The 12,911-nt window shown below is 37.3% G+C and overlaps 1 protein-coding gene across 8 annotated transcripts in view; it reads left to right on the top strand.

Annotated features, from left to right (window-relative positions):
* The window catches only part of nrcama (neuronal cell adhesion molecule a), a 60,680-nt gene extending 48,592 nt beyond the window's left edge, over positions 1-12,088 (top strand). For 5 of the 8 annotated variants that reach the window (XM_051107377.1, XM_051107375.1, XM_051107379.1 and 2 more), the window contains 12 exons: positions 43-268; positions 430-545; positions 1,172-1,376; positions 1,478-1,600; positions 1,685-1,861; positions 3,004-3,039; positions 4,420-4,485; positions 5,143-5,271; positions 6,268-6,423; positions 6,868-6,999; positions 7,118-7,196; positions 9,664-12,088. In XM_051107377.1, the coding sequence (XP_050963334.1) occupies positions 43-268; positions 430-545; positions 1,172-1,376; positions 1,478-1,600; positions 1,685-1,861; positions 3,004-3,039; positions 4,420-4,485; positions 5,143-5,271; positions 6,268-6,423; positions 6,868-6,999; positions 7,118-7,196; positions 9,664-9,898 (1,680 nt within the window). In that variant the 3' untranslated portion in view covers positions 9,899-12,088. The remainder of the gene's footprint in view (positions 1-42; positions 269-429; positions 546-1,171; positions 1,377-1,477; positions 1,601-1,684; positions 1,862-3,003; positions 3,040-4,419; positions 4,486-5,142; positions 5,272-6,267; positions 6,424-6,867; positions 7,000-7,117; positions 7,197-9,663) is intronic. The other 3 variants (XM_051107381.1, XM_051107380.1, XM_051107376.1) reach the window with 2 other exon arrangements.
* The last annotated feature ends 823 nt before the right edge of the window (positions 12,089-12,911 follow it).

Here is a 12,911-nt window from a genome sequence, read left to right as displayed (position 1 = left end):
TCCTAGTTGATACCGTTTCCTTTTTTAATGTCTGGTGACCAGGAGCTGACTGGGCTGGAGTCGAACGGTCCAGGCCTACAGTACAAGGTGAGCTGGAGGCAGAAAGATCTGGATCAGAAATGGACTTCACTCACTCTGGCCAATGTCTCGCAATATGTGGTGAAAGGAACGCCCACTTTTGCACCTTATGAAGTCACTGTGCAGGCGGTCAATGACTACGGCCCGGGTCCTAGACCACAGGTGGTGCTGGGATACTCAGGAGAGGACTGTAAGTAAGACTTAGAAAGCTTTTAAAGTTGATTTATATATTATCCAAGTTGGCATCACATGTATACAGTCTAAGAATGCACTGTGAGTGCCAAATAAAGGGTATAGTTCCATTACAAATTGCAGTAAAAAAAATTATGTTTTGTTTTGTCTTTATCTTAGTACCAACTAAGGCCCCAGAGAACCTAAAAGTTTCAGTTCAGAATGGGACAGTGGCGGAAGTGCATTGGGACGCTGTTCCTCTTTCAACAGTACAAGGGCGACTGAATGGATATAAGGTACTTCCTTAAAAGGATAGTTCACCTGAAAATAAAAAAAAATTCCCCTATTTACTCATCCTCTAGCCATCCTAGCTATCCTTTCAGACCAATCAATTGGAATTATATACTTTCCTCTTTCAGACCAATAATGGCAAATGGGTGGAATTATATAAAAAAAAGTGCATCCATCCATCATAGAAGTGTTATAAGGCTGGGGGGTTAATAAAGGCCTTCTAAGGTGAATAGAAGCATTTGTGTAAGAAAAATATCCATATTTAAAACTTTATAAACCATAATCTCTAGCTTCCACTTACTATCATACGTGGGTTCACAAGAGAGTGAAGTGGAGAGCTTTTTATGATGGATGGACGCACTTTATTGGACCTCAAAATCTCAACACCCATTTACTGCCATTATAAAGCTTGGAAGAGCCAGTGCATTTTTTATATAATTCCAATTGTATTGGTCTGAAAGAAGAAAGTCACACCTAGGATGGCTAGAGGATGAGTAAATCATGGGGTAGTTTTCATTTTTGGGTGAACTATCCCTTTAACACTGAAAATACATTTACATCTCTATTTTTAACTACCTAAAGATGTTGACATTTGACCTGCAAACAGTCTAAGATGTCAGCCTTTTTGTAGGTGAGTTACTGGAAGGTGAGAAGCCTACACAAGCAGGACCCCGAGCCCGAGAAACCACAGGAGCTCATTTTTCACGGGAGTGAGACGGAGGGTCTTCTGATCGACCTTCATCCCTACAGCCAGTACACCCTCAACATTAGAGCCTACAACGGGAAAGGAGATGGACCCACCAGCACCAATCAGATTTTTGAAACACCAGAGGGAGGTAGAGTGTGTACTCACCTACTATATGTACTCACTTGTCAAAGTATGGAATATAATTTAAAGCAGAATCCACTATATATATATTTTCTTTCTTTTTTTTAGTTCCTGGGCCTCCTGCACAATTAGAAGTTGAAAATCTGAACGTGGACTCATTGATTGTGAAGTGGGCACCACCTGTTGAACACAACGGTCACTTGACAGGATACTTGCTCAAATACCAGCCTGGTGAGTCTAAACTGAGGCATGTTTTATGGGATTTTGTTGCTGATTTATAAGAAGATGCAGATCGCTTACGCTCTCTCCTTATAGTCAATGCAACAGTTGAACTCGGGCCGCTCAAAGAGCTGCTTCTACAACCAAACGAGACCAGCATCACTCTGGAAAACCTCAAGCACAGCACACGCTACAAGTTCTATTTGAACGCCATGACTGTCAAGGGCTCTGGCCCCACTGTTACAGAAGAGCGCGTCACAATCGTAGATGAAGGTGAGAACTAGCTTTGTGACTGATTTTACAATATAACATTTTCAGGATTTGATGCAAGGATCCAGGTGCAGTATTTTATTCTCAGTGGTGGCTTCACATGAATTGCAAACAGAATACAACTTGTGCAAAGGTTTGTGTTTCAGTTTTCTGAATTCGGAGTGTTCTTGTTTGGAGTCCATGTTGTATGTCTACAATATAATACTTATAATGCTTTAAGGGTTGCATAAACCATGAATAGATTTAACACGCAAATGTATTTGTCTTTTATACTTTATTTTTAATATATATTCTTTTTAAAAAATGTAACATATATATATTAACATGTATTTTCATTTACAGTGAATTAACTTTTATATACAGTTGAAGTCAAAAGTTTTCATACACCTTGCAGAATCTGCATAAAATAAGAGGGATCATACAAAATGCATGTTATTTTTTATTTAGTTCTGACCTGAATAAGATATTTCACATAAGAGACGTTTACATATAGTCCACAAGAGAAAATAATTGTTGAATTTATAAAAAATGATCCCGTTTAAAGGTTTACATACACTTGATTCTTAATACTATGTTTGGTGATCCACAGCTGTGTTTTTTTGTTTAGTGATAGTTGTTCATGAGTCCCTCCTTTGTCCCGAACAGTTAAACTGCCTGCTGTTCTACAGAAAAATCCTTCAGGTCCCACAGATTCTTGGGGACAACTGAGGGACTCATATGCAACTATTACGGAAGGTTCAAATGTTCGCTGATGCTCCAGAAGGAAACACACTGCATTAAGAGCTGGGGGTGAAAACTTTTGAACAGAATGAAAATGTGTACATCTTGTTATGTCTAAATATCATATTTTTTCCATTTAGTACAGAAACTACAGAAGATACATGTTTCCCAGAAGACAAAATAAGTTACATTTATCCTGATCTTCAAATTCAGAAAGTTTTTCCCCCGGCTCTTAATGCATCGTGTTTCCTTCTGAAACATCAGTGAGCATTTGAACCTTATTTATTTATTTTTGTATTTACCTTACAACAGCATCATGTTTCATGACTTACACATTTAGAAATCTATTTTGGTTGTCAGGTGGCCGCTACTTATATCCCCTCTACCTTTGTCTTCTTTTGTCTCTCTCTCTGTTTTCTATGAAGCATTTTTTCCACATCCCGCAGTAGATGCGGGTAAAGGTAACCCCAGTATCAGGCTGATGAGAATGCATGCTGGTCAAGCATCAGCTATGAAACTAGAAAACCACTGTAGCCGTGAAAAGAAATAGATACATATGCATGAACCTCCTCAGGCCAAAAAAGCTTTACACCTGACTCGGCCTGCTCCATATGTCATGGAGAATCATGTTATCAACAAATGCAAATTCCATCCCACTGCTTTCAGTAAGGCTTAGCTAGAACATCTGCTGTTTAAAGGTATAGTTCACCCAAAAATAAATGTGGTTGGTTGGTTGATTGCCTGAATGGCTGTATGCTGTTATTTTTTCTAAAATGACAAAAAAGCACCGTTACAGTGATTCACATGACTTATGCACTATATTTCAAGACTTTTGAAGCCATGTTACTTTTATATAACAATCAGAATGAATTTATAGATCTTATTCACTTATTCATAATTTTTCCACATTGTGAATTTAAGAACTGGATTAATAAATTTTTCTTCCAAATTGGTTCTTTTAAGTGATGTCTAAGTTGAGTTAAGCTAAGTTGATTCACTCAAATGATTCATGAATTGAACTGAATCTCACTGCATGGGATAATTATGCAGGAATAATGATTCTTTTAATCACTGTAACATTATTGTATGATTTCAGAAGACTTGAGACTGTTGAAGACTATTGAATTATCATGTGAACTTGTATGTGAGCTTTAGTGTCATGCAACTTTTTGAATTATTCACTCATAATTTTTCCACTCAGTGAACTGCTACAACTGAATCAGTGAGTGAATCACTGAGTCGTTTCTTTTCAGTGATGATCAGATTCACAAATTGGACTAAGTGATTTGTTTATGAATTGATATGATTCATGAATCATGTCACTGAATCAATCACAGTTAACAACTGACTGCAGGGGTTCGTTCATCACATTAATGCTATTGTATCACTTCAGGAGACTTGAAACTGTTGCAAATGAGTCATATAGCCTTCTTTTATTGTCTTTTTGTCAGTTCTGGAGATTAACAACTGTGATTATTGTGTAGAAAAGACCTGTGTGATCGTTTTCATAATGTAAAATCATTGGCATGAGGGTGAGTAAATGCCCTAAGTTTAATTTTGGGGTGAACTATCCTTTTAACTAGCGTAGACAAGGACATTAGATGTTTTTGAGTGTAGAGTGATGTTCAAATGTATGATAAGACAAACCCAGACCTCTCTGCCTTGATCCCAGCGTCCTTTCTGAACCACGCAGTAACTAGCTCTCATTACACCGGTGAACTGCATGTTCCTGCATGCTGTTAACTCTGATCTGCATTTCTCTCTTTCACTGCCTCGTGTTCTCTCTTTCTAATGTTTTGTGTTTTATGTTGTGTGTTTCACTATTCTCTGTATTCTTCCAGGCTCAGCCCCCCCTTCACCACCAACCTCCCCTGTCACTCAATCTTTGCAGCCCCCGTTTCACAAGGGTACAAACACTTCCGTCCCGGCACCTTTTCTCTCTTTCCTTCATTGTTATACTTGTGTTGAAAAGGAAACTGTAGACGTTACACGGTTTCAAATCGTAGAGGTGTTGCATTCATTATTTGAGTTTTACATGAAAGTGTAAAGTGTAAAGTGAAAGTTACATAGACACAACCATTCAAAAGTCTGGGGTCAGTAATTGTTTTGATTTTAAAGAAGTACTACTATTATTCAGCAAGGACGCATTAAATTAATCAAAAGTAACAGTAAAGACATTTATAATGTTACAAAAGATTCTTTCGAACAAAGAATGCTTAAAAATTAGTGCAGCCTTGGTGAAAATAAGTGGTGAAAGACATTTAAAAATCGACCCCAAACTTTTCAATGTGCAATTAATAAAAACTAAATAAATGAATAAATCTCTAGTGACCCCAAAAAGACACTTAAAATACGTGAATTTCATTGGATTAGATATAAAATATCCAAATCAAGTAGCATTGCGAACAATTTATGCTAGAGCTTTTATTTAAAGAAACGTTTATAACATATAAAGATGGGATGTATGCGTCTATATGCTTTTTAGGGTCACTAGACATGCAAATATACAGGATTTGCAGCATCTTTTTTTTTAATAATCTCTAAATTTTTCCTTGTTTGATCAGCACCACCTGCTGGTCGGATGTTTGGGAGTGTGAACTCCTCGGTGGAGGAGGACCATGCTGTGATAAGCTGGGAATACTCGGGGCCGGATAGGAATGTTTATGTGGAATATGCTATTGATAACAGTAACAGTAAGATCCTCCTTAAATTAATTTCAGTACTGCCATGCGTTTATTTAAATGATTAGTTCACTTCTAGAATAGAAACATTTCTGGATAATTTGCTTAACCCTATGTCATCTGAGATTTCTGAGGTTTCTGAGGATTTTTCTCCATATAGTGGACTTCAATGGGGACCAATGGGTTGAAGGTCCAAATTGTAGGTTCAATGCAGCTTCAAAGGACTCTACACGATCCCAGCTGAGGAATAATGGTCTTATCTACTGAAACGATTGGCCATTTTCTAAAAATAATATAAAAATGTATATAGTTTTTAACCACAAATGCTGGTCTTTCACTAGGTCATGTGATGGTTCAAAAATGCAGTGTAGGGCAAAAAAAATCTCATTTTCTCCTCCAACTTCAAAATCATCTGACATCATTGTATTATATTTTTTGTAAAGGGCATTTGACTTTGCACATTCGCTTTCTAAACACTGGGTCGGTACTTCCGCTTATGTCACGCATGACCTTTCCAATGTCACTACATAATGTGAAGTCGAGCTAGTGCAAGATGAGCATTTGTGATAGTAAATAAATTTAACATTTTTTTAGGAAATGACCAATTGTTTTGCTATATAAGATTTGAAGCTGCACTGAAACTGCAGTTTGGACCTTCAACCCTCTGATCCCCATTGAAGTCCACAATACGGAGAAAAATCCTGGAATGTTTTCCTCAAAAACCTTCATTTCTTTTTGACTAAGGAAAGAAAGACATAAACATCTTGGATGACACAGGTGTGAAACATGTTAAGTCTGGAAGTGAACTAATCCTTTAATATCCTAGATTAATACCATAAAGCTCATAGATCAAGTTATTTAATATTATATAATATTATAAAACATCTCATTTTATCTCACAGTTGACTTAAAGAACCAATTATACTGTAATAATCAATAAAGTTAACTTTTTTCCTGCGTAATTGGATGCACCATAATCTCTCCCCTGCCGTCGACCCTTCTCTCCAGGTAAAGAACCCTGGAAAGAAGAGTTTGTAAATGGCACTCGGACATATCAGATTAGAGGACTAAAGCCGGGGATGTCCTATAGGGTTCGGGTGGTAGCCAAAGACAACTCGAACACAACGGTCCACAAATCAGAGGACCTGTTGATTACAGTTCCAGGTGAGGAGAGCATGTTTGTAGACTGACTGCCAGCATCAACCTCACCTGTCATTCGCCTGTGAAGCCCCGCCCAGCCTCAGTTCCAGACATTACCTGTAGTTTTGGTTTGGAGTATTAACAAAATCCGCACGTTTGGAGTCCAGTCGAGTTTGCATGCTAGAACCATCTTTGTCCATTTCCTCCTTACTATTTTCTTTGACATTCTACAGCGGTCTTCATACATCGTCAGAGGTTTTTAAATGTACTTCTTCAAATCCATGTTTCTTGTTGACATCCTAAAAACAAAAACTTGAGGTTTTTGTTATCTTGATGTTCAGCTCATGTTCATTTCTACTGTACTGTTAATGCCAATATTTTGTTTTTGCTGACATCTGCATGATAAATTAACCGTAATGTTTAAAATGAATGAAAAGTGAGGTTCATTTTATTCTCTTTTTTTTGCAGCCATGACTAGCAAGCAAGTTGACATAGCCACACAGGGCTGGTTTATCGGGCTAATGTGTGCCATTGCTTTACTGATCCTGGTGCTACTCATCGTTTGCTTTATAAAGAGGAACAAAGGAGGCAAATATCCAGGTAAGTGAATGTATAAATTTGATGTGAGATGTTTTAAACAAACATGTGAACCGTGGGAACTCCTTTGTAGGAAAGAGGCGAACTAATGGCATGCAACTTGTTGATTTTGATCTCACAGTAAAAGAAAAAGAAGATGCCCATCAAGATCCAGAAATCCAGCCTATGAAAGAGGACGATGGGACATTTGGGGAGTACAGGTGAGGAAAACAACACATAGGACTTAATCTACACCTATGTATATTGCTTTGATCAGAAATCATGACAAATAAATGTTTAAATTGCACCAATGGTACTTGAAAGTTTCACGACTCATTGAAAGCAAACTTGCTTCTCCTCTTGCTCAGGGATTCAGACCGTAATTTTTTCATTCCTCTGAGATGAATGTAAACATCTTTGGCTTCACCGCAAAACAGCTTGAGGAAAGCAGGAGCAAACGTTTTTATTATGTGTATTATATGACTGGAAAAATATTTTACACGTTTGAATTAATTTTTTACATTTTTATTCATTTACCACATTTCGAGTGTCAAATTTGCCTTCCTCATTTATGTTCATGATGGATTTATTGCTGTGGTTTGTTATTTTGTTTTGTGTCATCTATAATATTTATTGTCATCAATAATATTTATTATCATAGATATTTTTTTTTATTTATTATTTTATATCTGTGTGTATTTTTTGTAATATGGTTGATCATATTGTCTTTATTGATATGATTGGAACTGGATGAATTGATCTCAGCTTACAATAGCTAATTGAGGACATAAATTATATATTAAATATTAATTAAATTATATATAATGTATTCATGTATCATTAAAATTCAATTTCAACTGAAAGTGCCAAATCAGAATCAGCAGCAGTCGTCATCCATGTTTGTTTTTTTGGTCTTGTATTAACATCTCACATGTCCTGTTCATAAAGTCTGTCATTTGTTGTGTATGATGTCACTGCATTCATTTTTCTTCATTGTAAAGTGATAACTTCACTGTCAAACATGTCGGTCTTGTCTTATGTGTTCCTCCTGTGTGTTTTAATTTTGGGGGGAGTTCAGATCTTCAGAAAGGTAAGAGGGGCTCTGCAAGTCTTGCATGCATAAAATCCCCTGTTATTCATCTACTACTTACAGTAGGGAATCATACGGATGGCTGTGAATCTCATGGTCAAGCCAAACCCAACGTTTACTAAAAGTTTAAATCCGAAAAAAATATATATATATATATTTATGGAAGCCCATTTCTGCCATTGAATAAGAAAAAAAAAATATTACACTTTTTACACAACTTTTTATCTCACAATACTGACTTTTTTCAGAATTGTGTGATATAAACTTGTAATTGCGAGTTATAAAGTCAGAATTTCGAGATATAAACTTGCATTTCTGACTCAGTATTGCGATATAAACTTTTTTTTTTCTTGCAAATGCGAGTTTGACTTTTTGTAATTTTTCTTGTAATTCTGATTTTTTGACTCACAAATGCAACTTTGTATCTCACAATTTTGACTTTTTTCTCGCAAATGTGAGTTTGTATCTTGCAATTCTGACTTTCTTCTTTTTTTTCTGAATTGCAAGTTTTTATCTCGCAATTCAGATTTTTTTCTCGCAATTCTTACTTTTTTCTTGCAAATGCAAGTTTGTATCGAGTTTGTATGCGAGTTTACTTGCAATTGGGAGTTTATATTTCGTAATCAAAAAAATCTTGCAATTTTTCTTGTAATTCGGAAGTTATATCGCACAGTTCTGACTTTTTTCTCGAAAATGCGAGTATCTTGCAATACTGACCTTTTTCTTGCAACTGTAAGATTATATAAGATTATATAAGATTTCTCAAAAATGTGAGTTTGAATTTCGCAATTCTGACTTTTTTCCCTCACAAATGCGAGTTTGTATCTCGCAATACTGTTTTTTTCTCGCAAATGCAAGTTCATTTCTCGTAATTCTGATATTTTTTTTTTCCTCTGAATTGTGAGATATAAACTCACAATTGTCCAAATTTTATTAAAGCCCAGTTTTGAGGTTGGAAAAAGAATGTTTTTAGAATTGCGAGTTTGTATCTCACAATACTGTCTTAATAAATCACAATTCTGAGAAAAAAAAAGTCCGAATTCTGAGTTTATGTCTCGCAATTCTGACTTTATAACTCGCAATTGCGAGTTTATATCACGTAATTCTGAGAATAAAGTCGGATTTGGGAATTTAAATCTTTTAATTCAGACTTTATAACTCACAATTGTGAGATGAGAATTGTGAGATAAAAAGTCACAATTACCTTATTTTTTATTTGGTTGCGGAAACGGGCTTCCATAGTTATTTGTATTTTTGGATTGCTTGTTGTGATTTCACTTTGCTTATATATATTATTTTTGATTTACATTTTTACTGCATTTGTTTTGAAATCCTCAACGGTCATTTTTTGATTCTCAAGTTTTAAATGAAGTGGTTTATGCATTATGATGAATGTTGCCAAACGTACCCTTCCAAATGCACGTTATGACCAGAAATGAACATCAGCTGCCTTCCGGATATAGGAGAGAGACGCATATGGACTGTTGTGAAAAAACCTGCATGTTGGAAATGGACGACCTCCGCTATCTAGCTTAGTCGGTTTAAACGGTGCTATTGTAATATCCTCCCCTCCCCCTTGTCTCTACTCTTTACATCAGTGACACTGAGGACCACAAGCCCTTGAAAGGCAGCCGGACCCCATCCAACGGGACGGTCAAGAAAGACGACAGCGACGACAGCCTTGTGGATTACGGCGAGGGAGGAGACGGCCAGTTCAACGAGGACGGCTCGTTCATCGGCCAGTACAGCGGGAAGAAGGAAAAAGACACGGCGGAGGGTAACGAGAGCTCGGAGGCTCCATCTCCGGTCAACGCCATGAACTCCTTTGTGTAACTGCCTGGAAACGCCTCGTGACCTTCGACCCATCCAACACCCCACCTCCTCGTCACACCATCGTATGGAGAACAGTCTCTATTGCACTGTGACCCCCTGACATCACACAGCAAAAGAAATAAAACAAACGCCCCTAATGAAAGATTCCGCAATCGGAATAAAAGCCACATGACATTGAGACACATTAAGTGTATTATCCTACAGCGAGCGTACATATACATCGATATATGTGTATAGGAATATATAAATTGACATATATTTTATTAACATGGCCCCATTCACCATCAGATGGCATTGTATCGCACCATCTCGTCCCTTGGACTCGCTTGGAATCATTGACGTCACACCCTTGGCGAATCAGCATTAAGGTGCGGTCACATTTACAGCTCTATGAAACAGTTTCGCTGATTCACTGTGCGAACAGTGCATTTGGCTACATTTTCGCTAATGTGACCGTACCTTCAGCCAGCGTTGTGGAGACCGTGAACCTCGTCTGACTATATGATACTCACTTTCGCTTCACAGCTAATGCCTGTTGCGTTCTGTCGTCAGTGTTCAAATCGGTATTATGCACATTTCAGGCACCAATGTCTTTGTGGGCATTGTTGTGAAGTATGTAATACGTGTAAAAGCTGTTATTAGGCGTCAGAAGTTTTGAATATACGAAAAAAATTGCTGAATCTAAAAACTGGTTATCAGGGATGTGAGGTAGCATGTTTTTGACACACAAGCACTCTTTTCAGACACAGACGTGGTTTTATCCTTCTCTTGTGGTTCATTTTGCACCCTGTGTTTGTTCTATTTATTTTTACGACTGATTATTTTCAATGTTTTATCCCTGAAGTCGTTGACTTAAAGAGTTAAGGTTCACTTCATCCAGGACTGTTATTGTGAAGGAAAGCCCCCCAGTCAGCCATGTAGCCGCCCACGACCCCGCTTTGGGCGCCAGAATTCGCGCTGCTCTTGGTGTGGTTGTACAGAACGGGATGCAACGAAGGCCCCTCAGCACGGTTCCTTAGTGCCTTGGTAGAAAACATTATTCCGTACTCAAAATTCCCTGTCATCGCTTTGAGCGCAGCCAACTTTTATATCAAGCAAGCGATACCCAAATCCTGGGCTGAGCGAAGACCGCAAGACTCAAGGAAACGATGTCACCTGAGGGGCATCTCATCCCCCTTTTCGACAGCTAAAAATACTGCCACTTCTCTGTAAAGAGTGAACTGCTGTTGATCGGTCTGACGGAAACAAACGGCTGTAGCTTGTCCTTGGGAAGATCTCAACATAGTAGGCAGAAATATACACATTCTCACATGTAACCATTTTTTAAATCACGTTACTGCATGTTATTAAGTATTACGAGCTGTCGGGTGTAGTGAAATCAGGGCTTCACTAAACACACGATTGACAGCGGTGCTGTCGTCGATTATGGCTGGAGTGTGTGCGGTTTATGCGGGCATGCATGAATATATTTGTGTGTGTTTGGAATGGATGAATGCGTGTTTATGTCTGTTCACTGTATATATGGGGGCGAGCCTTTTTTTGTTGGCGAGGCCCTTTATTTTCATGATTTAGCTTGTCATAACTTGCATCAAGTTTTTTAGTTTGGATTTGTCTGCTTTTTAAATGTATAGATCTGACATTTGCTTTGTAAATATCCAGCCAGACACATGAAAGGACGCCGAGGCGGCTTGAGCGTGACGGTATATCCCAGGATGCTCTAGGGAAACCGTCCCACCAATTTGTACCGTAAATCACTTTGGATGAAAAAAAGAAAACCCCATTCGATTGAGTACGCGTAAGGTAGCGCTGCAGAAAACCGCACAGTGTTCCACCTGAATTCACACACACATCAGCTCTTAACTCTTTTAATGGCACTGTTGTTTTCTTTTCTATTTGGCCAGCTAGTTTGACTTTTTTCTGTAGGGAAATTAAGAGAAGAGATGGACGCATCCCCAAAGGAGGAGGCCGGATTGCACTGCTGTGGGTGCAGAATCTTTTGATGTGTTTTTGTCGGAGGGGGCAAAGACGAATGAAACGTAGTGTGTGAAATAATATTCTGGTTAATGTTAAAGCTACATGAAAATAAAGCATGAAAGGCTGTGAAATGGTTTACTCTATAATATAATCGCAAAAAAAAAATATTTTGTATATAAAAGGATTCAAATAAATGTTGGTTTCCGGATTTCACTACCATCTGTCTGTTTTTGATTTTTTTATACACAATAAATATATATGCATATATGGGCCATTCTACAGAGTTGGTGCAAACTGAAAAAAAAAAACACATTTAAAAAGCATTTTAGAATTCAGTTCTTAGATGTTTACTTAGATGTTTTATCTGTTGAAGCCCACAATAATATTTAAGATATCAGTAAGCTTAATATATATAAAATCACCATTTTTAGGTACTTTAAGTTGGGAGGTGGCTGCCCATAACCCCTAAATTTCAACTTATGAAAATGATATTGAATTAATTTTTGCATTTTCGTCCATTATTGTTTTTAAAAACACCTTTTTGATTTTTTTAAAAAAATGAAGTTAAAAAAATACTTTAAGAAGCTGCATGGTGAGTAGATAGGCCCCATCATTTTGAAGCAAATGTGTTCAAAAGTCTGAAAATTTGTGTGTACTTTAGGGAACGTCACTACCACTTTTTGATGTTATTCCATAACATTTATATTTTATATATTTGTACAACTGTTCATAACTGTTTTAGCTACCCATGTGCTGATTAGCATCTCTGAGGTAGGCTCAAAAATATTTAAAATTGTCACTACCGAAACATTTGGTAGTGGTTTGGTAGTGACATCTTTGTTTTTTTGGGTGTTATTTCATGAAATTTAGTTTTTATGTGTGTACAACTGTTTAGAACTGTGTTAGCTAACCACTTGCTGACTAGCATCTTTGAGGTAGGCTCAAAAGTATCTAAAATTGTCACTAGCGAAACAGTCACAACCGAGACATTTGAAAAAAATTTAGGCTTTAACATCGTTGTTTGTAAGTTAATCCATAA

Source organism: Labeo rohita, chromosome 4, assembly GCF_022985175.1.
Source record: "Labeo rohita strain BAU-BD-2019 chromosome 4, IGBB_LRoh.1.0, whole genome shotgun sequence".
In the NCBI taxonomy this organism is placed as follows: domain Eukaryota; kingdom Metazoa; phylum Chordata; class Actinopteri; order Cypriniformes; family Cyprinidae; genus Labeo; species Labeo rohita.
Note: the sequence above shows the minus strand (reverse complement) of the source record. Positions and strands in the feature narration are given on the sequence as shown.